Source organism: Rhinatrema bivittatum, chromosome 3 (genome assembly GCF_901001135.1).
Source record: "Rhinatrema bivittatum chromosome 3, aRhiBiv1.1, whole genome shotgun sequence".
NCBI lineage: Eukaryota > Metazoa > Chordata > Amphibia > Gymnophiona > Rhinatrematidae > Rhinatrema > Rhinatrema bivittatum.
Window position 1 is genome coordinate 566,429,743 of NC_042617.1, and position 20,441 is coordinate 566,450,183.

A 20,441-nucleotide genomic window follows, 5' to 3' on the forward strand; every position below is an offset into this window, starting at 1 on the left:
AGGAAGGGATCTTCGAAGGATATTAATGAAGAGTTAAGAGTTAGGGCATCACAGAGAGGTTCCTATAAGAAAAGTAGTCCATGTGCCTATAAGTAAGGAATCACCTGAGCTAAAAGATTCAAAATTATCCCTGACAATTGAAAAGTAGAATGTTAATACAAACAAAAACACACTTTGAAATATTTGTATGCTAATGCCACAAGTGTAAGAAATAAGAATTGTGTATAGCAGTGAATGATGACATAGACTTAATTAGCATCTCAGAGACAGGGTGGAAACAGGATAAGCAATGGCCCTATTTTATGTTTATGGGATTATAAATGTTAAAGAAAAAAAAATATATAATTTTTATTTTGGGGGGGGGGGGGGGTGTGGACACATTTTCTGAGACCTATGATTTGAAATAAATAAGGGAAAACTTATTTTGCTGGATAGTTCAGCCATGTTGGACAAAATTGTCATTTAGCAATTAAAGGTATCCCACTTATGATGGGCTCTTTAATAGTTCTGTTACCCTTGGTCATTTTCGAATAGTTTTTTTCACCTGGGTATTATTTTGGACCTTTTGTGGTATCGCTTTTAGTATTATTTTTGTCATATGGACCTATTCTTCCCCATTTTCTGTGATCTCTCTCCTTTCTAAACAGACTATTATCTCCTATTCATGAGACTTATTGAACCACATCTCTGTAATAGTGCACGGAATGGGGCTACAACTTCTTCATACATAAATGTAAAGCAGGGGTTGTCAAACTCAGGTTACCTAAAATGAATATTTAGCACATTTGCATATACTGGCTCTAGTTCAAGATTAACTTATATCTGTTAACATGAAAACCAGGCCTCTTGGTGACCCTGGATTTAATTGCTTGATGTTCCAAACCCGTGCTCTATGTAAGTTTAAATATCAGCTACAGTAGGTAGATACCTGCACCAAAGGGATCACATCTAAGTTACCCGAAGCAATGACTTGCCCAGGCTCACAAGGAGCATCAGTGGATAAAGTAAGATTTGAATCCTGACTCCCCTAGTTCTCAGTCCGCTGCTCTAACCACTAAGTCATAAAGTTGTCATTACGGAACAACCCCTCAAATGGAAAACCGGAATTGGAATTACTGCCAAGCACCGCTTCCTTCCTCTTTTTAAATATAACTGGTCTCCTGTATTGCAAGAAGTGCTCCTTAAAAATGTCGCCATCGCGATTGTGCTCTCGTCCGCCACAAAACAAATACTTCCACTCCAGCACGTGGCACCTCCCTCTCACGTGCTACTGTGCTGCTCTGCAATCTACTGCACCAGCCTCTCGGATATATCCGGGCTTTGCCACGCCCCCACCCCCCTAACACGGAGACCACGCCCTCCGTTCAACACCGCCTCTTAGCTCGTCGTTGACTATCCAGCGATGTCTCTCCTTTCCGCTACTTCGGTCTTGTGGAATAAACCATTCAACGCTCTAAAGGAAACACGTTTACTTTCTTTTTTTTTTAATATCTAGGCTTATTTTTTAAAAAGCGTTAAAAATAAAGTCCGAGTAGCTGCGATGCACTGTGGTTTTTTTGTGTCAGATACATTACTCTTAGTAATCCATGGTTTTTACAAAAAGAGTGAACGCGGGAGGTTGAGGCAGGCACCCGCTCCCATGGTATGCTCCGCGATGGTGGCCGCGGCGTGGTAATCGGCTTGCTGGCGTTAGGCTTCGGTTTGTGAAGCTGGCGGCGGTGGCGGAAGCCACTCGATCGCCGTCCTGCGGCCATGGTAAGGCGTTCGGGGCGATGCGGCCCCGGGGCACGGCAGCGGGAAGCCGCGCGGAAGGCTTCTGGCCAGCCCTGGGCTACAGTAGGGTGGCCGGTGGGACCTTTGTGCCGGTGGGTTTGGAGGCGTTTGGCTAACGCCAGACTGCGGGGTGGGGTGGGGGGAGTAGAGGGATGTTTTCATTATCGAGGCAGACCTCCCCTCTCGAGACTGAGGGGCACTAGTAAACCCGCTGTTTCCGTGTTATGCATGCGTGGCTTTTACTCCGTAAGAGGTGAGATCCGGATCGTCTTTGAAAGATTCAACCCGTGGGTTAAACCCAGAGCTGGCTCGGCCTGTCTTAGGTGACAGAAGCCCTAGCTGGGAGTCCCTCTTTGTTGCTTCTGTGACCCGAGCTGCTTCGGAGGAACAAAGGGAGACCCGCATTAAGAATACAAAGAACACAAGAAGTTGCCATTCTGGGCAGACGAGGTCTACAAGCCCAGCATCCTGTTTCCAACAGTGGCCAATCCAGGTTACAATTACCTGGCGAGTACCCAATCATTAAATAGATCCCATTGCTACTAATACCAGTAATAGCATTGGCTATACCCTTAGTCAATTTGATTAATAGCAGTTTATGGACTTCTCCTCCAGGAACTTATCCAAAACTTTTTTTAAACCCAGCTACACTAACTGCCCTAACCACATCCTCCAGCAATGAATTCCAGAGCTTAATTGTGTGTTGAGTGAAAAAGAACTTTCTCCAATTTGTTTTAAATGTGCTAACTTCATGGAGTGCCCCCTTACTCCTTCTGTTATCTGAAAGAGAAAATAACAGATTCACATTTACCTGTTCTAGACCTCTCATGATTTTATAGACCTCTTTTATCCCACTTCAGCCACCTCTTCTCCAAGCTGCAAGCCCTAACCTCTTTAGCCTTTCTTCACTAGGGAGCTGTTCCATCCCTTTATCATTTTGGTTGCCCTTCTCCAGTGCAACTACATCTTTTTTGGGCTGTGGCGACCAGAACTGCACACGGTACTCAAGGTGTGGGCTCACCATGGAGCAATACAGAGGCACTATTGTTCACTATTCCCTTCCTAATCATTCCTAACATTGTGTTTGCTTTTTTGACTGCTGTAGCACACTGCGGCGACAATTTCAATGTATTATCCACTATGATGCCTAGATTTCTTTCCTGGTTTGTAACTCCTAATATGGAACCTGTCATTGTGTAACTACAGCATGGGTTATTTTTCCTATATGCATCTCCTTGCGCTTGTCCACATTAAATTTAATCTGCCATTTGGCTGCCCAATCTCACAAGATCCTTCTGCAATTTATCATAACCTGGATGTGATTTAACTACTCTGAATAATTTTATGTCATCTGCAAATATGATCACTTCAACTTGTGTCCCTTTCCGGATCACTTATGAATATATTGAAAAATACTGGTCCAAGTACAGATCCCTGAGGCACTCCACTGTTTACCTTTTTCCACTGAGAAAATTGACCATTTAATCCTATTCTGTTTCCTCTTTTAACCAGTTTGCAATCCACAAAAGGACATCGCCTCCTATCCCATGACTTTTTAGTTTTCTTAGAAGCCTTTCATGAGGGACTTTGTCAGAAGCCTTCTGAATATCCAAATATGCTACATCTGCCAGTTCACCTTTATCCACATATTTTTTAACCCCTTAAAAAAAATGTAGATTTATGAGGCAAGATTTCCCTTGGGTAAATCCATGCTGGCTGTGTTCCATTAAACCATTTTCCTCACAGCCTTTCAGAGAACTATGAAAGGTTTCTAGGGGTTTTGCTAGATATTTGCTAGTTTAGATGGGGGTTTTGATTCCCTGAATATTCAGGTACTGAAAATCAATAACTTTAGCACACAATGTGGGATTCCTAGGATAACTGTAACAATATACTGGCGATTTGAGACTTAGGGAATGTGCCTGACAGATCAGGGCATGTTAAGTGATTGGTTTGATCCTGTATCCTAAAGAGTTTGTAACTTAGGTACAGTTGCATAGACTCTGTTCCTTAAGGAAATCATTGCTTTCTACATTTTGTTTTAAATCACTGTGTGTATTATATTGACATTGTTAGGTGATTTATCATTTCATTACATTCCCGGTTTCAAAATCATTTACAGGTTTAATATTTAAAGATACTCCTATACTTCCTACTAACATTAACATTTTGGTTTTATCAGTGTTACAGATATTGTGAATAACGTAACAGAAAAACTTATTAAATATTGAAATCTCCTCCAGATAGATTTAGTTCAAAATTTCTCAGTAGGACCACTTTTTTCATTAATAGTCTATGTGGTGGGGGGAGGGGATTCACTCTTTTCCATTTTACTCTATCCCTCAGTTAAAAAAAAATAACACCAGCAAATTAGAAATTGGTTCAAGATGAAGCCCCTAACAGTAATTACTCACAGGTCACTTCCAGTTCAGTTCCAGAGACTGGTGAGCCTTCTTTACCGAAGGCCAGCTCGGGGAAATTCCCAATCCCCACGCTAGACCTTGGATGGCCCCTGGACATCATTGTTTCAGAATAACGTGGCAGGTATGGAATCGCACTGGACTCAGACAATACCTCTGAGCTGGTCAGGCATGATTCCAAATAATATTGAAACTGTACTTCTCAGACAGCACCGGCAGCAAGGAGACCATCTCTGTTACTTACGGACAAATCCAAGAGCTCCCACCCGACTGTAGCAAGCCCTAACTGGGACTTCTGGTGCATTCAGGAGAGCTGCCGATGCTCCCTATTAACAGAATGCATTATGCACAGTTCTGTAGGGGAAGACTGAAGTTGTTACACTTGCTAAGACAGGTCCTTCATATTCTCACGTTCTGACCCAGCAATCCACAATATGAGGAACACATCCAGGTAGGTGCTGAACACCCCACTCTCTTACCTCGATGCCTTGGGAAATAATTCCTGGTAGCATGTGCGACCAACAATGTTCCCAAGGCATTGAAAGGACAGCAAGAGTCCACATCTTCCTGGATCGTATGGATCTGTACAGCCACAAATAGTTGCAAGGAAATTCAGAAGAGCAAGACGGTGTTTGATCCATGAAAGCAGGTTCTTTGAAAGTGATGTGCACAGTGCCATTTTGTAGGTCATTGTTCCTGGGGGAGGGCTGTGTAAGTATATTTATACTTTTTAACTTTTCAAAACAGAAAAAGTATTTGGCCAAAAAGCAGGAGCAGAGTTGTATGGGGACTTTTTCCTTAGGGAAAAATGTTCCCCTTTCATAACTGCTGCAGAGCCCTCTGATAAAATGTATTCCCTGTACGTACCTGGATCAGTCCAGACAGTGGGTTATGTCCCCAATCCAGCAGATGGAGTCAGCACAAGCTTTGAGGGGGCGTATCCATATATACTACTACCCCCTCTGCAGGAGTTCAGTATCTTCTGACTCCAGCAGATGCGAGTAGGGGAATCAGGCTTCCCCTCCTTTTCCTTCACTTTCTTGCTTGATTATGGCTTGTTGTTGTCTTTTTCTGTGGATCAAGTTTGTATCAAGTTTGTATTAAGTTTAAAAAAAAAAAAAAAAAAAAAGGCAGAGTTCTTTCAACTCCTGGGGAGTGGCTTATCTTCCTTGTCTCTTCTCTGCGGCCTTGCTGTTTATTTCTCGTTGCAGCCAGGGGTAAGTTTGTTTTTCCTTTGTAGTTTTTTCCTTTACAGCTCAGCCCCCGGTGCCCGCAAAAGCCGGTGGAGCCGGCCTCTTCGCTCTTTACTCCCTCACCCGCGGACATTTTACAGCTCCTCATGGGCTGCTGAGCCATTTAGGGAAAGATGTCTGGGGCGGGTCGTGTGGCCAGGAAGGCCCCCCCGCGGCACCCTCCTCTATTTTCAGACAGCGGGCAGTGCGGGCCGACCGGGCCCCCCCCGCAGCGGCGCCTTTGTGCGCGTGGCCCCCCCCCGTGGCTTTTTCTTTTCTCCTGCAGCGATCCCGATGCCGCAGCCGTCCCGCTGTGCGGCCTGCGGAGACCCGGGGTCCCGGATTTCCCGGGAGGGCATCTGTGCACGATGCCTTCCCGGGGGGGAAGGTACCTCACAGTCCCTGACTGATTTCTCTTTTTTGCCCGGGCGGTGCGGGCCGGCCACTCCGCCATTTTTGGCGGGAACGGCGGCCATTTTACATTCTGAGCGCCCTGAGGCGCAGGCCACGAGGGGGAACGGATCCCTGGAGGCCACGAGGGAGAACGGATCCCTGGAGGACTCTACCAGCGGGGGTGTTCCCCCGATTTTGGTGCAGGAACCAAGCACCCAGAGCCAGGGAGCAGGAACCACGCCGCCCCCGAAGCGCACCCGAGCAGGCCGGGGTTCTCTCCGGAGTTTATCCTGCTCATGCATACCGCTTATCTGCAGGGGCTGGAAGCACCTGTGGGACCCCCCCCCCCCTCCTAAGATCCCTCGGATGTCGCCCTCGACGCCGGCCCCCCCCGACCCTCCGGGAGTGGGGGCCTCCCGCCTTCCTACCCGGGTCCGATCCACGCCCGCGGCAGTGGGGGCGGTGCCAGACCCAGCGGGACATGGACTTGACCTCCCGGACGGGGGACAAGGGGACGGCACACAGGAGGGGGATGATCCGCGTACCCTACGCCTCTTCCAGAGGGAAGAGCTGGACGACCTCATCCCGCAGATCATCCAGGAATTAGATTTGGATCCGCCACCAGACCCGCCTGCCCCAGTAGCTCCCGCTGTCATCACTTCTTCAAGGAAGGGAGATCCTGTCCTGGCTGCACTCCGGCCGAGGGCTCGGGCTTTTCCCATTCATGACTCGTTTTTACAACTTCTCACCAGGGAATGGGACACCCCGGAGGCCTCCCTGAAGAGCAGCCGGGCTATGGAAAAGCTGTACCCGCTCCCCGAAGATTTTCTGGACCTCATCAAGGTCCCAAAGGTGGACTCCGCAGTGTCGGCGGTCACGAAGAGGACGACTATCCCAGTGACGGGAGGTGCGGCGTTGCGGGACACACAGGATCGTAAGTTGGAAGTTTTCCTTAAGCGGGTTTTCGAGGTCTCCGCTCTGGGTATGCGGGCGGTGATGTGCAGTTCGCTTGCCCAGCGGGCTAGTCTCCTTTGGGTGCAACAACTCCTCACGTCTCAGAACCTGCCGTCCGATGAGGCTGCCCAGGCAGATCGGCTAGAAGCCGCAGTGGCGTATGGGGCGGACGCCTCGTACGACCTTTTTCGGGTCCTCACAAGATCCATGGTTTCGGTAGTGGCAGCACGACGACTACTGTGGCTACGCAATTGGGCGTCTGATACGTCCTCTAAGTCCAGTCTGGGCTCTCTTCCCTTCAGGGGCAAGTTCCTCTTCGGGGAGGATTTGGACCAGATCATCAAGTCCCTGGGGGAGAACGCTGTTCATCGGCTGCCGGAGGATAGGTTTCGACCATCCAGAGCGTTTTCTTCTTCTCGGACCAGAGCCAGAGCGCAACGGCGCTACAGGGGCTACAGACAGATGGGCTCCCGGCCATCCGCCCCCAGGTCTCAGCCCTGGTTGCGCGCCTTCCGCGGGCATCGGCCCGCACGCACTACTCCCGGAACCGGGAACCCCTATACCAAGTCTTCACAATGATGCCAGTCTCGCCCACTCCCCTGTCCCCAGGATTGGGGACCGACTAACGTATTTCTAAGCGGAGTGGGCACGGATCACCTCGGACCAGTGGGTCCTGGATACCATAAAACACGGCTACGCATTGGAATTTGTCCGCCCCCCGCAGGAAGGTTCATCTTTTCCCCCTGTGGCTCGGACCTCAAGAGAGGAGCGGTGCAGCTGACTCTGGACAGACTCCGGGAGATAGGCGCTACTGCGCCCGTGCCCTTCGGAGAGGTGGGCTCGGGCCACTATTCCATCTATTTCGTCGTACCAAAGAAGGATGGTTCCTTCCGGCCTATCCTAGTCCTCAAGGAAGTCAACAAATCCCTTCGAGTCGTTCGGTTCCGCATGGAAACGCTCCGGTCAGTGATTGCGGCGGTGCATCGGGGGGAGTTCCTCGCCTCCCTGGACTTAACGGAGGCCTACCTGCACATTCCCATCCGCCCGGACCACCACAGTTTCCTTCGTTTCAAAATTCTGGACCAGCATTTTCAGTTCACGGCTCTCGCGTTTGGATTGGCGCCGGCGCTGCACACCTTCACCAAGATCATGGTAGTTGTGGCGGCAGCTCTCCGGAAGGAGGGCATCCTGGTTCATCCTTATCTGGACGATTGGCTCCTCCGGGCGAAGTCATTCGATCATGGACGCTCAGCGGTGACTCGAGTAGTACGGTTTCTACATTCCCTGGGATGGGTAGTGAACTTCTCCAAGAGCTCCCTCATGCCCTCGCAACGCTTGGGTTTTTTTTTGGGGGCAACTTTCGACACCCTACTGGGCAAAGTTTTTCTGCGCCAGGACAAAGCTCAATCCTTGCGGGATCACACACGACGGTTCTCTGCGTTACCAGAGCCCACCTCCTGGGACTACCTGCAACTCCTGGGAGTGATGGGGTCCACCATCGACCTTGTACCTTGGGCTTTCGCGCACCTCAGGACCTTACAGTGGGCGCTCTTCTCCCGTTGGAAACCAGTATTGCAGGACTATCAGATGATTCTCCCGCTCCCACAGAATGCCAGGGACAGTCTGGGCTGGTGGTTGGATCCGCCGAACCTGGCCCGTGGCATGTCCCTCGATCTGCCAAATTGGGTGGTGGTGACCACCTATGCCAGTCTAGCAGGCTGGGGTGGAGTCTGCGATCGAAGCGCCACGCAGGGGACGTGGTCCACGGTGGAGGCGAAGTGGTCAATCAACCGTCTGGAAACCAGAGCGGTCCGGCTAGCTCTGCGACATTTCCTCCCGCTTCTTCGGAACCGAGAAGTCAGAATCCTATCGGACAACGCTACCACCGTGGTCTACATCAACCGACAAGGAGGCACGCGCAGCCCGCAGGTCGCGCTCGAGGCGGCGCTGCTGATGCAATGGGCGGAGCGTCATCTCGTCCGGCTAGCGGCCTCGCACGTCGCCGGTGTGGACAACGTCCAGGCGGACTTCCTCAGTCGTCAACTGCTGGACCCGGAGAGTGGTCTCTCTCCGACAAAGCAATGCAACTTCTCGTTCATCGGTCACTTGGATCGTTCACTTGGATCTGATGGCATCCGCTCTCAACGCCAAGGCTCCACGCTTCTTCAGTCGCCGGAGAGAGCGCGGAGGGAGTGGATGCCCTGGTCCTCCCGTGGCCGCCATATCTTTCTTTTCCACCATGGCCCCTGGTGGGCAGGATGCTCCGCAGAATAGAAAGCCATCAGGGGACCGTGGTTTTCGTCACCCCAGAATGGCCCAGGCGACCCTGGTTTGCGGACCTGCTACAGCTGGTGATCGACAGGCCAATCAGGCTGGGACACCTCCCCCAGCTCCTACATCAGGGCCCGGTATTTTTCGAGCAGACAAAACTCTTCTGTCTTGCGGCCTGGCTTTTGAGAGGCGCCGCCTCCGGCGTCGGGGCTACCTGGAGGCGGTAGTATCCACGCTATTGCGGGCACGAAAGACATCGACGTCGGCGACCTGTGTTCGAGCTGTGGTGTACCAGCCAGGCCACGAGACCCGCTAAGGCTTCTGTACCTCAGATCCTTCAGTTTCTACAGGCGGGGGTGGAAAAAGGGCTCGCCTATAATTCACTACGGGTTCAGGTGGCCGCCCTTGGTTCGCTGTGGAGCGATGGGGGCTCTCTTCTACAGTATCCTGACATTGCTCGTTTTCTCAAGGGTGTCAAGCATATGCGTCCTCCGTTGCGGGACCCTTGTCCCTCCTGGAGTCTTAACCTTGTGCTTTGCTCCCTGTCGGGACCACCGTTCGAGCCGCTGCGCAGCGCAACGATAAAGGATCTCACTCTCAAGACTGTATTTCTTGTGACCATCTGTTCCGCTCGGCGCATCTCGGAGCTGCAGGCTCTGTCGTGTAGAGAGCCCTATCTCCGTTTCTCCGACTCTGGAGTCTCGCTTCGCACCGTTCCCTCCTTCCTTCCGAAGGTGGTTTCTGCATTCCATGTGAACCAGACGGTGGAGTTGCCGTCCTTCTCTTCTTCAGAGCCGAAGTCTCTCCGTCTCTTGAATGTCAAGCGCACTCTGCGCCTCTATCTGGAGGCTACAAATGAGTTCCGAACCTCTGACCATCTCTTTGTACTCTGGGCCGGTCCTAAGAAGGGGTCTCAGGCCTCGAAGACTACCATTGCCAGATGGCTGAAGGCCGGCATTGCTGCTTCTTACATTGGGGCGGGTCGGACTCCCCCACCCGGAATCGTAGCGCATTCTACACGTTCTCAGGCGGCTTCCTGGGCGGAGGTTCGCTCGGTATCCTCGCAGGAAACTTGTAGGGCAGCCACCTGGAAATCGTTACACACGTTCTTGAGGCACTATCGTCTGCACCTCGCCTCTTCGGTCTCTGGACACTTTGGCGAGCAGGTTCTCCGAGCAGGCCTCGCAGGACCCCACCCGATTTAGGGAAGCTTGGGTACATCCCACTGTCTGGACTGATCCAGGTACGTACAGGGAAAAGAAAATTATTATTTACCTGCTAATTTTCGTTCCTGTAGTACCATGGATCAGTCCAGACGCCCACCGCGTTTGGGTTCTTGATCCTGCTCAGCTCTGCGCTGCTTCTTGCTCGCAGTGTTCTGTGTCTTCACAGTTGTTTCTTTTCGCTGTTTTTCACAGCTCCCTACAAGTTGGTAGGATGTTTGCAGTTACTTGTTGCGGTTACAATTGTTTTCATTATCTGTTTCCACAAACTTGATCCTTCTGGGGTTTCTACTCGGGCTTTGATATACTCGATACTGAACTCCTGCAGAGGGGGTAGTAGTATATATGGATACGCCCCCTCAAAGCTTGTGCTGACTCCATCTGCTGGATTGGGGACATAACCCACTGTCTGGACTGATCCATGGTACTACAGGAACGAAAATTAGCAGGTAAATAATAATTTTCTTTTCACGGACAAGGGACTTCTGTGAGCAGTTTGAACATTTTCCTTCATGCTTAGCTTCTATCTTTTAACAGCTAAAAACTCTATTATTATGCTTTTAACATTTTAGCTGTTATCTTTTATTGGATGTATTTATTGTATTTCACTGTTATTTTAACTGTAAACAGCTGTGAAGGCTAACGCCAATGTGGCGGTATAGAAAAATCAATAAACTGTGTATGTGCTTTTCTCCTTATTGAGGACATTTCTTTCTCAGGTTTATATGTGCCTGTGCCTATAGTAATGTATCTAGTGCAGCTATATTTCTGTAAAGTTAATGGCATACAAAATCGGAAGAATGTTTTTCTTTTACAGCCTCACCGGAGGAAAAAACCGTTCATCGAGAAAAAGAAAGCAGTCACCTTTCACCTGGTTCACAGGAGTCAGAGGGACCCTTTGGTGGCTGATGAAACTGCACCGCAGAGGGTCCTGCTGCCGGCTGAAAAGGTAGGCACCCACAGCCCTGCCTGTCCCAGCGGAGGTGAGCATGCAAGCGGGCACAGCGCCCGCCGAGCAGTGGAAAGGTTCAGGAGCCGTTCTGTCGAGCGGTGGAGCTCGGGGGGGGGGGGGGGGGGGGGAAATGGGGCAGCGTTGCCCTGCACTGCTCTAGTGAATGGCGAGAAGTGGCACCAGTGCCGCGACTGATCCAGAGCTCATGCTTTTGGCATTTGATCGCTTCTCCCCCTGAGACTAACCCAGGAGCAATTTTTAAAGCCGTTTGTGTGGGTAAAAAGCGTTTGGCCCGCGTTTAAATCGGCCCTCCCTACCAGGGTGCTGGAAAGCTTGCATGCTGTTGCACAGTGGGTGTGATCTGATTAGGTTGGGACAGAAAAATACCACACACAGATTGAATTTTCAACTCTGCACAGATTGTTTTGAACGAGGAAAGTACCTGCAAGAAAATAAAGTGCAAATATTGGGCAATTTTTATTTATTTTTTTACCAACAGCAAATTTCAAAGTGAAAGTATGCACTTGCTTTTTCTTTGAAGATTGGTCAAAAGCCTGCCAGTGAATACTCCCGGTGAACCTTGCCCCAGTGCTGATCGTCTTAAAATTGCCCCCAAGGGTGCTTGATTAATAAAATATCATTTTATGGTGTTCTGTTGCAGCAGTACTAGCTGGATTATTCTTTGGCTCTATTGTCTCCCCTCCTTCGGTATTGGAATAGGGTCCCCACTCCAGGAGGAATGGAAAATATTAAGAGCTCTGGTAAACCTTGGGGCGTGGTCATGGCAGCTGATATTTAATGTGAAACCCAGGGAGAAGATGGAGGATGGGTGCTGATAGTTCCCGCAGAGACCGGCTTCACGCATGATGAGCAGGAGCTTGGCAGTCGTGTGAAGAGCCAGTGGGATGCCAGGGTGTGTAGGGTGCGAGTTTCCCAGCAGGAGAAACGCGAGTACTAGTGAAGCTGTTGTGTAGACCCTTGGCGAGACCTCAGCTGGCGCAGTCTTCCCGTTCCGGAGGCTGCACCTCTGCAGGGATTTAGAACAGAGGCAGGCCAGAGGAGGATTCGCAAAATGCATAGCGTCTTGCTCCACCAGCCCTGCGAGGCGAGACTGCGGCCACTCGAGAGGCGCGGTGGAAAGGGGTGGGGATGAGGAATGTGCAATAAAAGGCTCCAGAGCAAGCGACTATAATAGGAAACCGAAAGGGAGTAGCTTGAAACTCTCTCTTTTTTTGGGGCCTGGACGTTCCTACTTTCTCCAGGCTTGATTGGGATCTGGCACTGTGAGCCTTCACCCACAGTGACCCAGGGATGTACTTGTTCTTTGCCCTTTATACCTCCCCAGTCTGGATATTGAGGAGCCATGCACCAGGATTCCTGCATCGCAGACTCTAAATCTGGGCACCCGGTGTTTCCCGGAACGATGGTGCAGCCTCCCTCCTCAGCATTCCCATCGCCAGCTGAACCGGAAGGTGGCAGCCCCAAGGCAGTGCCTGGCACCTATCACTGAGCCATCAGGCTGCACCTTGCAACGCTTTCTTACAAGAGGGGGGGGGGGTTGGATGCATGGAACAGACTCCCGGTGGAGGTGGAGGGGCAAATATTGTAGCAAAATATAAGCAGGTATGGGACAAGAACAGAGGATCCATGGCACGGGGGGAGGTGAGAATAAAATAGTGTAGGATCTGTGGGGTCAGTAAATAGTGGAAGAATATACTGGCGAGGCTTGGTATTCTTTACCTGCCATTGATTTCTCTAATTGTTTTGGCTTGATGCTTACATTTTACCCCCTTTCTTTTCCTAATATTTTATTTTTTCTTTTCCCATTTTTTTTATAATAAGGTTTGCATTTTGTATCATTCCTTGAATCCACACTCCAGCTTTTCTTGCTGTATGCTTATTTTTTGCTGTGTCTGTATGAGGCCTGGTATAAGCCAATGCGAAGTAGCACCCACTTCCTGAGATTCCTGGCTCCACACACTGCAGTTCAGAAAAGTGGAGTGAACCAACCACATGAAAAGCACAATATAGATATGTGGAATAACTATATATGCCGTTCCCTGTACATACCCAGATCAGTACAGACTCCTGGGTTTTGCCTCCCTTCCAGCAGGTGGAGACAGAAAGTTTCGCTGACCCTGCCACCTAACCTGGTGTGCCACCTGCAGTCCCTCAGTATTTCTCTGTCTCCAGCAGATGGTAGAGGTGCAAAACCTGCAGTCTGGAAACTAGGTTAAAAAAAAAAATAATAAAGGAATATATAGTTTTCTTGGAGATTTCCTCCCAGGAGATTGGCAGGCCCTGGTGGAGCCATCCCTCCTGGTTTTGAGGTGGACGAGCAGGGGGTTGGTGACCCTTATATTACTCTGTCCTTCACCACTGGGGGTAGACATCTGGTGGGGGCCAGTTCTCTCTCCCCCATGAGGACTTGGGGAGCCTGCTGCCAATCTTCTTCTGAAGTAGTTTTGTTTATTTCTTTAAAGTTTAAAAAAAAAAAAAAATTAGCTTTATGATTTTTTTCTACCAGTCGACTCGGAGTGAGAGTGAAGCTGAAGCCCAGCAGGGGCTCGGCTGCAGCAGCTCAAGATCCTCTAGCAGCTGATTGCTCTCGCGGTCCAGGCAAGCTAAGAGAGTGCTGCATGGCAGCAAATGCACCATGTGCAACGATGTGCCCACGAGGCGCTCTCGTGCCAGCTTTTGTTCCCGCTGCCTCTCTGGGGGAGAGGGCAGCTCGGGGATGACCACATCTGTGTCAGAATGGCAGCAGGGGCCTGGGAGGCTCTCGGGTATATCGGGGCAAGCAGAAGGACCCTTCCTGATTGGTGTGGGAACAGCAGCCATTTTGTCTTCTCTCACGGCTGCTTCAGACGCTGCGGGAGGAGGGGGATCTCACTCTGCCGCTCACCCTGGCTGATCTGAGCCCCGTGGATGGCTAGGGAGCTGTAGGAATTCAGTCGGGTGAGGGCAAGGACTCTTGGGGGAGGATTCTGATGATTCTGCAACCTTCTCATCTGATTTCGTCCTGTTGTTGCACAAAGCTTATTTGGCCAGGAAAGTTGCAGGGCGGCATGATTCCAAGAAGAGGTCCAGGGTTACAAGGGTTTGGCGAGTCCTTGGTATGCCTGCACAGTCAAACGCTGCGGACAAACTATCTGAAGATTCGGAGGATGGGGATCTGCCTATAGAGGACCCTCCTTGAGGCAGATCCTTCTTCAGTGGGACAGAATCCAGAAGAGAGAAAAGCCCCTTCTGTTGAGGGGGATGATCCAAAGGTGGTTCGTTTTTCCACAGGGAAGAGTTGGGACCTCTGATTCCCTATGTCCTTAAGGAGTTAGGGATAAATGTTCCGTGAGAGGAGTCTGATCAGGAAGAGGTGGATCCAGTCATGAATGACTTAAGAGGTCCAGAGAAGGCCTTTCCTTTCTATAAGTCAGTCAAGAAGTTAGTGGTCAGGGAGTGGGATACTCTGGAGACTGGCTTGAAGGTTGGTAGAGCAATGGATAAATGATATCCTTTGCCAGAAGACATGCTTGAGCTGTTGAGGGTTCCAAAGGTGGTGGTGGAGCCAAGTCCATCCAATGGCCCACTCCTCAGTTGCGGTCTTATTGGGTCGATTGAGTCTTTTTTTTTTTTTTTTTATATGGAGAGGGCCAAGGTCACGTTGGACCAGTGGGTCTTAAGCATGATAAGACAAGGTTATGCTTTAGAATTTGCTCATCCATTAGAAGACTTGTTCATGGTGTCCCCTTGCGTTTCTGTGACCAAAAGGCGAGTGATGCAGGAAACCATCAGCCACCCTCATATTCTGGGGGTCATTTTTCCCGTTCCCCCTAGAGAAGCGAGGGATAGGAAGGTATTACATTTATTTCGTGGTTCTGAAAAGGAGGGAACTTTTTGCTGGATTTTGGACTTAAAAGAAAATAAACGTGGCTCTCACAGTTCCTCATTTTCGGATGGAGAGTCTGCACGCGGTCATTGTAGCGGTGCGCAAGGGACAGTTCTTGGCTTCCCTGGATTTAACTGAGGCATACTTGCAGATTGCAATCCAGCTGGACCATCAGATATTCCTGCGATTCATGATCCTAGGAATGGATTTTCAATTTTGTACCCTTCTGTTTGGATTGGCGATGACTCCGAGGACCTTTACCAAAGTCATGGTTGTGGTGGTAGCGGCTGTCAGAAATGAAGGTATCCTAGTTCACCCATATCTGGATGATTGGCTTATTCAGGCAAAGTCAGAGGTCCTTTGCAGGCAGGCAGTAGAGTTGGTGCTGCAGCAGTTGGGATCCTTGGGTTGGGTAATAAACCTGCCAAAGTGCTGTCTTTCCCCTTCTCAGGTGTTGGAGGTTTTGTGGGCATGTTTCAATACCAAGGTGGGGAAGGTGTTTCTCACCAGGGAATGCATTTGCAAATTGCAGACACAAGTTCACAGTTTGTTAGAGAAAGCAGTGCCCAGGGTCTGGAGGCCTCTGCATTCGGTGTTACTCTCCCAGTGGAACCCGTTGTTAGAGCAATTTCATCTTCCAAAACCTCTTATGGAGCTAGCCATGTCCAGTCTCTCATGTTGGCTTGGTCGGGATCAGTTGTGCCATGGAATGGACTTGGAGGATCTGGAGCAGATAGTTGTTACCACCGATGCCAGTCTCTCCGGATGGGGAGCTGTATGCCAAGCTCGGTCGACATAGGGCCAGTGGTCGGCAGAGGAAGCATTGTGGTCTATGAGTCGCTTAGAGATGAGAATAGTGCAGTTCGCGTTGTGTGCCTTTCTACCCCTCTTGCCCAGGCGGCCAGTAAGGACAGCGCGATGACGTTGGCTTACATAAACCGACAGGGTGGTACCAAAAGTCGAGCGGTGGCTCAGGAAGCCCAGGAGTTAATTCACTGGGCAGAGCAGCATCTGATGATACTAGCGGCTTCTCACATAGCTGGTATAGACGATGTGCAAGCGGATTTTCTAAGACAATAACAGCTGGATCCCGGAGAATGGGAGTTATCGGAGGAAGCAATGCGTCTCATCCATTGCAGATGGGGCCGACCCCCACATGGACTTAATGGCACCACACTTCTTCAGTCGCAGAAGGGATCAATGCCTTGGTTCTTCCTTGGCCGCAGGGTATTCTCCTGAACGTGTTTGTGCAGTGGCTGCTGGTGGGCAAAATATTGCGGTGTGTAGAGATTCATCCGGGTGACATGATTCTAGTGGTGCGGGAGTGGCTTCGGCGGCCATGGTTTGCAGATCTGATAAATCTAGCGGTGGACAGGCCATTGCAACTCGCTCATCTACCAAAGCTGCACCAAGGTCCCATATTTTCAGTTCAAGCGGCTCGCTTCTGTCACGTGGCTTGGCTTTTGAGAGGAAACGCTTAAGGGAGAGAGGATATTCTAAGGATGTCGTTTCTACTCTGTTGCAAGCTAGAAAGACTTCCACCTCCTTGGCGTATTGAGCGTCTGGAGAGTTTTTGAGACTTGGTGCAAGGAGCAGGGGGTTGAACCTACACGAGCATCCGTAGCACATATTCTGACATTCTTGCAAATAGGGTTGGTGAAGGGACTAGCCATTAACTCCCTCAGAGTTCAGGTGGTGGCTTTGGGCTGTCTTAGAGCCACTCTGCCTCAATCTGCACATCCAGATGTGATGTGTTTTCTCCAGGGGAGGACAAAGTGTTGTGTCTTCTGGTAAGCAAGTTGTGACCCTTCTGGAGCCTTAACTTGGTCCTTAATGGGATGTGTGTGGCTCCGTTTGAGTCTCTGAGAAGGGCAACTTTGAAAAATCTTACCTTGAAGATTGTGTTCCTGATGGCAATTTGTTCCCCTAGAAGGATTTTGGAGCTTCGGGATTTGTCATTTAGGGATTATTTTTTTGAGAATTATGGAGTCTCATTGTGTGCAGTTCTTTCCTTCTGACCGAAGGTGGTGTCATCGTTTCATTTGTCAATCTGTAGAGCTTCTGGCCTTTCCAAATTTGAATGCGAGAGAGTTTCCACTCTTGGATGTAAAGCGGGCTTTGTTGCAGTATCTTAAGGTCACTAATAGCTGCCGACTCTTGGACCATCTTTTTGTGCTATGGAGTGGTGCAAAAAATGGAAATAAAGCTTCAAAATCCACCATAGCGCGGTGGTTGAAGGAAGCTATAGGTTCGACGTACATGTGTCAGTGTTATCCTATCCCTGAGGGTTTAAGGGCTCACTCTGCTCGTTCTCAGGCGGCATCCTGGGCCAAATGTCAACAAGTATTGCCACAAGAGATTTGTCAGGCAGCTACTTGGAAATCGTTGCACACTTTCGCCAGTCATTATCATTTGGATGTCCAGGTCCCGGAGGCCTGGACATCCAAATGCAGTCCCACCCTGTTTAGGGAAGCTTGGGTACATCCCAGGAGTCTGGACTGATCTGGGTACGTACAGGTAAAGGAAAATTGCTTCTTACATGCTAATTTTTGTTCCTCTAGTACAACAGATCAGTCCAGAGTCCCGATCAGTTGATGTAGGGAAAATTGGAGAGTCTGCTCAATCAGTTATTGTAATTAGTCTGAAGAATGGAACAGGTTTTGTTTAGTTCCTCACGTTTATAAGGTTGGAAAGATTTGTCCATTAAGTTTGTTTCCTACTGCTCGTTCAGGGGGATGCGAGTATGTTATTTGTGGTAGTGTTCGTTAGTATCTTGGCTTGGGTACTTATCAATACTGAGGGACTGCAGGTGGCCCACCAGGTTATATGACAGTGTCGGCGAAACTTTCTCTGTCTCCATCTGCTGGACGGGAGGCAATACCTGGGAATCTGGACTGATCTGTGGTATTACAGGAATGAAAATTAGCGGGTAAGAACCAATTTTCCTTTCCTTATTTCAAACGGACAGTTTAAAAAAAAATTATTTTTTTTTTGCTGTTTTATTCATTATGGAACTGTCTTGCTACTTTGGAATTTTGTGAATAAAACAGCAAAAACCTTAAAAATTGTCCTTTTGAATGCTGCACGCTGCCATGCAGGAGGCCAGGTTTGATTTGCTGACCCAACATCTGTTTCTCTGGTTTTAGAGAGGTGAGAATTTATTTTATTTAAAGTTTTTTCCATCCCGCAACTCCACAATATATGTCCAGTGCAGGTTACAAAAATTACGCCCATAAAAATTCAACATAATATAAACTTAGACACAATATTTCTTTAACCTAAAACAACAAAAGCCATAGCCTGTAAATTAGGATGTGTTTTTTGGGGTTTTTTTGCTGAGGCACGTGGCTTGGCATAGCAGGGAGAGAGTCTTGTCTGTCTGTCTTCTATCTTTAGACTACCCCACCTTTTCAATCCAAAAAGGACTGTTCAAAGTGGCTTATAAGTAGACCAAAAATAAATTCACAGATTGGTACATAATTACAATAAAAGTTCAGCCATCACGCAGCAAGATTCAGGGGGCATGCTTGTTTATTTCCGAAGGAAGCTGTGGTCTGTGGCCCTTGTGCGGCAGGCTGGATTACAGAGCATGCCACGTTCCTGTGCAGAGTTTGTTTAATTCTGGCTTTCTTTGCTGAATGACAGGCAGAGACGGAGCAGAGGAGAGAGGAGCAGAGGAAGTTCGGGGTGTTCTTTGACGATGACTATGACTATCTACAGCACCTCAAGGAGGCCTCTGGCCCTTCTGAGCTCATCCCTGCCTCAACCCCCCGTCCGCAGAGCCACAGCGTCGTCCTGGAGGGAAATGATGTGGAGGGGGAGGCTCCGCGGGTTCTGGTAAGATTTCCTGAGTTGTTGACACTTGTAGATGACGTGCCTCACTGTTCTTTTGTTATAATGACAGGAGAGCAGCAGTGCAGGGAGTTTACATTGGGGAAGTAGGAGGGGGAAAAAAACTTTTGCAGCAGAGTGGGAAAAAATTCCTTCCTTCCTGTGGATTCCCCTCTAGTAACTCAACATGCCAGGGGAAGGTACTAAAGGAGTACTGCTTTGGTAGGATTATAGAAACACGATACTGTCCCCTACATCTTACTTTAAAAAAACAACAAAAAACTTTCTAAATTCCACTCTATTTAGTCGGGGGGGGGGGTTCTCCCAGAATCTGAAACCAAATTCTAACCTATATAGAAACTTCATTTTTTTTTTTTTGTTTTCCAACTTTATTGAACCATGCCAAACTAAACAGTACATGAAAGAACTCCAAAAGTACAACGTGAGGATTTTTTCTTTTAATTCTGTATTTAAGGTGCTACATTCTGCTCCAAAGTGGAGCTCATAGAGGCTGCTTTTTGAAATGTTTATTTTTTTTTGTTTGTTTTGAGCATGAATGACACATGGGCAGGTCATGTTAACCAATTTACAGGCAAAATCCCTCTGTTCCCTGTACGTACCCGGATCAGTCCAGACAGTGGAGTCAGAGAAAAACCTCGAAGGGCGCCCCCTTATAAGCAGGTGCACCCTCTGCGTCCCTTCAGTCTTCCTCTGACTCCAGCAGATGAGGGCGTTAGAACCTGCGGTTCCCTTGTTATACTTTCTGTAGATAGAACGTTAGCTTTTCTACTCTCTTTTTGCACTCATTCATTTCTGTGGATGGATCAAGTTTAAAAAAAAAAAAAAGAAGGGGGGGGGGGAGTTAGTCGGTGTTCTCAGTGTTTGGGCACTGAGGAACTTGCAGGCAGAACTGCCACCATTTTTCCATTGTACTGTTTTGGGGGTAAGTTCTGTCTTCTCTTTTTTTCACAGATTTAGCTATTTACTATTTAGGGGTGAAGTTGGTGGTCCAATCTCTCCCCCTCCACCAACGACACGCTGCCCTGAGATGCCGAGTTCCTCGGGGCAGCGCTAGCAGAGAGGCGGTATTCCTCAGCTCAAAAAAAAAACAAAACCCAATAAAGTCGTTGGGTTGTCTCTGAGTGGAGGTTTTTCTTCTTTCCCGCTCCTGTCAACCTCCGGGGGTGATTTCTGCATTGGACTGCTCGGCTCCCTCCCCCCATGCAGCGATTCTCGCGATGTTATTGCCTGTGGAGAGCCCGGGACGTGGCTCTCCAGAGAGAAGGCATATGCTCGAGGTGCCTCCCCGGCGGGGAGGGTCCCTTAAGGCTGAACGGTCATTTGGCAGCACGTTCTCAAGCGAGTTTGCCTCGGGGGGGCGGCGGCCCCGTTCCCGTCTAGCGCGGTAACGGCAGCCATGTTGAATTCTGAGCCAGCTGCTCCAGCGCAGCCACTTGATGATCCAGACCCCGAATGTTTGCCGTCGCTGCCGATTTTGACCCCTGT

General features: G+C 49.3%; 1 protein-coding gene across 1 annotated transcript in view; it reads left to right on the forward strand.

The window, feature by feature from the left end:
- The first annotated feature begins 1,603 nt into the window (after nucleotides 1-1,603).
- LTV1 (LTV1 ribosome biogenesis factor) overlaps nucleotides 1,604-20,441 on the forward strand; it is a 60,406-nt gene continuing 41,568 nt past the window's right edge. Inside the window, exons 1-3 of the mRNA XM_029596524.1 lie at nucleotides 1,604-1,755; nucleotides 11,084-11,215; nucleotides 18,750-18,941. Of these exons, the coding sequence (XP_029452384.1) occupies nucleotides 1,753-1,755; nucleotides 11,084-11,215; nucleotides 18,750-18,941 (327 nt within the window). The 5' untranslated portion in view covers nucleotides 1,604-1,752. The remainder of the gene's footprint in view (nucleotides 1,756-11,083; nucleotides 11,216-18,749; nucleotides 18,942-20,441) is intronic.